The sequence below is a fragment of the Aplysia californica genome, unplaced genomic scaffold, assembly GCF_000002075.1.
Source record: "Aplysia californica isolate F4 #8 unplaced genomic scaffold, AplCal3.0 scaffold00914, whole genome shotgun sequence".
Taxonomy (NCBI): Eukaryota; Metazoa; Mollusca; class Gastropoda; order Aplysiida; family Aplysiidae; genus Aplysia; species Aplysia californica.
Window position 1 is genome coordinate 165,111 of NW_004798184.1, and position 3,769 is coordinate 168,879.

The 3,769-nt window shown below is 37.4% G+C and overlaps 1 protein-coding gene across 2 annotated transcripts in view; it reads right to left on the bottom strand.

The window, feature by feature from the left end:
* Nucleotides 1-3,769, bottom strand: part of LOC101850290 (ubiquitin carboxyl-terminal hydrolase MINDY-1) — a 45,226-nt gene that overhangs the window by 2,373 nt on the left and 39,084 nt on the right. For both annotated transcript variants that reach the window (XM_035972936.1, XM_005110600.3), the window contains exons 7-8: nt 3,485-3,681; nt 978-1,079 (exon numbers count right to left, since the gene is read on the bottom strand). In XM_035972936.1, coding sequence (XP_035828829.1) covers nt 978-1,079; nt 3,485-3,681 — 299 coding nt within the window. The remainder of the gene's footprint in view (nt 1-977; nt 1,080-3,484; nt 3,682-3,769) is intronic.

Sequence of the window (3,769 nt, forward strand, 5' to 3'; positions counted from 1 at the left end):
AAAATCATCATCATCATCATCCAGTGCCAGATCTGCGACAGACATCGGCGATCATGGTTTTCCGTTCATTCCTTTGCTCGGATGCTCTCAAAAAAGCTACGTTTCCCTGATCTTTCCCTGTGACCCATTTGTTTAGGTTCCCTAAGTATGTTGTTCCGGGCCTACCCCTGCCTCGCTTGCCCTCAATTTTGCCAGTGAGAGCAAGATGTTCAAGACCCTCATGTCTATTCAGGTGTCCCAAAAACTGCATTTGTCATTTCCTGATTGTTTTTAACATTGAGCGTCCCATGTGGGCTTCATCAAGCACTACCTCATTTGATTTCTTTTCCTTCCACGATACTCTTAGCAGTCTCCTAAGAAACCACATTTCTGTTGCTTCTATTTTATTTTCACTGTCTTCAGTGATTGTTCAGCATTCACAGCCATATAGAAGGGTTGACCAAATATAGCATTTCAGGACTTTCATTTTGGTGTTCATTGAGATGTTTCTATTTTTCAGGATTGGGCTCATTTTATTGAAACTAGCCTTAGCCATTGTAGTTCTCCTTTTTATTTCTGTGGAACATTTGGCATCAGCTGTTATTATATATCCTAGATACATAAACTGTTGGACTTGTTTGATCTTTTCACCTTTGCTAATGAGATTACAACTAGGGTTTGTAAAGAAATAACTACAAAAGAGCAGCATGAATAAACAACCCCACAGAGAAAAAAACATAATAATTCTTTTTAAAAAACAAAACAAACGACCAAAAACATACCTACATAAACAAACACACAAATGCAAAGAGAGTTAAGTTTTCGTAAGACTTTTATGGCACTCGCAACACAATAAGGTCATATAAGTGCCGAAGATTAGAGGTGTTACAAAAGAGTAACAAACACAAAAAAGAAGAGATTGATAGGAAAGAAGAAGCAAACCACACCAGAGCACCCGTCCCATCAACCACCCACGAAACAATAAAAGGTGCACATACTCTGCCTGAGCAATGGCTGCATTTTCCTGCTGGAAGCCTCCCCAAGTGGGCTGTTGGGGTTGCGCAGCCGCCTCCTCTTGCAAGAAGAGCGCCACTTGGTAACTGAAATGTGAATAATAATAATAATATTAATAATAATAATATTAATAATAATGATATTAGTAATAATGCTGATAATAATAATAATAATAATAACATTAATAATAATAAAAGTAATAATAATATTAATAATAATAACATTAATAATAACAATAACATCAACATTAATTATAATAATAATAATAATAATAATAATATTAATAATAATAATACAGCTGAAGTTGCTGTAACAGCCGCCTGTATAAGAATAAGACCTGTGTATTTTTACTTTATTATAAAGACACTGTGTCAGACGTACATCTGTCATTTTTTTGGGGGGGGTAAGTGTTTTACGGCGCTCGCAACTGCATAAGGTCATATGAGCGTGTGGGACACATTTTGAATTTTGCCTGGGTGGCAGACGAAGCCTTCTCTTGTCGATTTTAGGATCACCAAGGGATCTTTAACTTTAACTTGTGTAACTTGCACACAGGACCTCCGAGATTTTTCGCACCTATCCGAGAAGGCTATGTGTTAGATCTTACCTATCATGAGATCAGGGGTGTGGATGAAAGACAGCAATAAGGAGCCAAGGAGTAGCAATAGAAAAGTGGCAGAAAGAGTCAGGGGCCCAGAGGAGGGGGCAAAGGAGGTGAGGGTGGGAGGCAGAAATTGGAGACGAAAGCAGACGACAGAACATTGTTAAAGAGCAGGAAAGGAGGTGAACGGAGAAAATTTCGAATCCAGGACCTATATTGATTGAATGAGAGGGGAACAACGTAACCTCTTGACCACAACAGCCCTCTTCCACCTGTCTATGATGGCCATTTTTCTCCTCAACAATGGGTGGCTGTCTTAGACAATTTCAAAACTCTCTACCTCGAATAAAGAAGACAGGCTCTGAGCATTTTGCAAACATACAGATAGCAACACATATACAATGATAGCGTATTTTGACTTAAAAAATCGACACACATCTCTAATCTAAGAAATAAAAAAGACTTGAGCTGACTTTTAAATGAATTAAACATCTCCTGTAAATCATCAGGAAGTGTGTTCCAGATCTTGGAAGCCATGCAATGCAAATGCCCTTTCATCTACAGTTTTAAGTTTCATTAATGGTAAAAGAATGCATACACACACACACACACACACACACACACACACACACACACACACACAAACACACACACACAGACGCAAACACACACACAAAACAACAAAAAAAACTAGTAAGTGTGGGAGTTGAAATATAAAGAAATGAATAAGGGTGTGGGTTGTGCAGAGCGCCAAAATGAAAAAAATAGTATAAAAGCCATATTAAAAAAAAAAATTACAGGAGTTTCTTAGGTTACAAAAAGCACACTGAGTCGATAACATTCATCACATCATTGCAATAACGATTAAGGACACAAATATGACAATGTTCACAGAAACAAGAAAGGAAGAATATAGAAGTGGGATGTAAGTTTTCAAGTCCAGAAAGTAAGTGACTTCAGAGACAAATTCTGAAAAAAAGAAAGGGGAAAGAAAAAAAAAAAAAAAAAAAATTGAAGTAGGAGGGACAACTCCTGACCACACATATTTGTGATGTGTGCTGACAAAATGAGTTACTTCTCGGATTTTAGCCTGAGTGAAATAGATACGTCAAATTTATAGGTTGAGTTTTTAAAAATTTATTGGTATGAAATGATAAAAGACATGTTAAGCTTGAAGAGAATGGCATCGGTTTAGAATCTATAAATATGACCTTTGTGTTGATTTTCAGCCGATATCTCTATTCATGGATTGTGATAAGTAAGTCATTTTGTCAGCATGCCTCACATTTTGTCCTCGTACTCTTCATTCATCACTTTGGAATAAGGACATCATCAAAATATTTCTTTATAAATAGTAGCCATTGGAATGTCATTGCATTGCTGTGTCAATGGAAAGGAGCATCTGGCATCTGTGGAGTAACTGTTAAGCTCCTCACTGACCCATTCAATTTTGTGTAAGTCAATTGAATAAGAGAAATCTGCGAAAAACATGAACAAAAAGGGAAAAATAAATGTGAGGCATCATGGTGAAATCAGGCGTTCGTCAAAATGATGAAATCAAAGTCGTTTTTTTTTTGTGTTTTTTTTGCTGAACACCTTTTATTTTTACGTCCATTTAAAAACATATTCTGAGTAGATTTTACTTAGGTCATATTTATAGATTCTAAACCGCTGCCATTCTCTTCAAGCGTAACATGTTTTTAAAATTATTTCATATTAAAAAAACACAAAAAAAACAACAACCTATAAATTTGACAAATGAACAAGCTTCAAGATGAAACAAATAACTTCATATGCCGAAATTTGACAAGCGCCTGATTCCACCACCCAGTCATGACACTTAAATGTATGGGGGAAAAAAAACCGGAAGAAAACTAGCAGATGACTCACTCGTGGTCAATCTGCTCGGCGCTACCGACGGGCACGCTGGGGTCAGGAATGGGCTCTGTGGAGGCCGCAGGCTTGGTGTAGGTGCGGAAGCTGCCGTCCACAAAGTGGCAGTCGCCGTCCACGTTGGAGAGCGTCTCCCACACCACGTTCCGCTCCGTGAGGAAGCCCTGGTCCGTCACCAGCAAGAACAGCTCATTCTGAAATGGGACAGAAAATAATAAAACAATAATAATAATACTAATAGTAGTAATAATAATAATAATAATAATAATAATAATAGAAGGC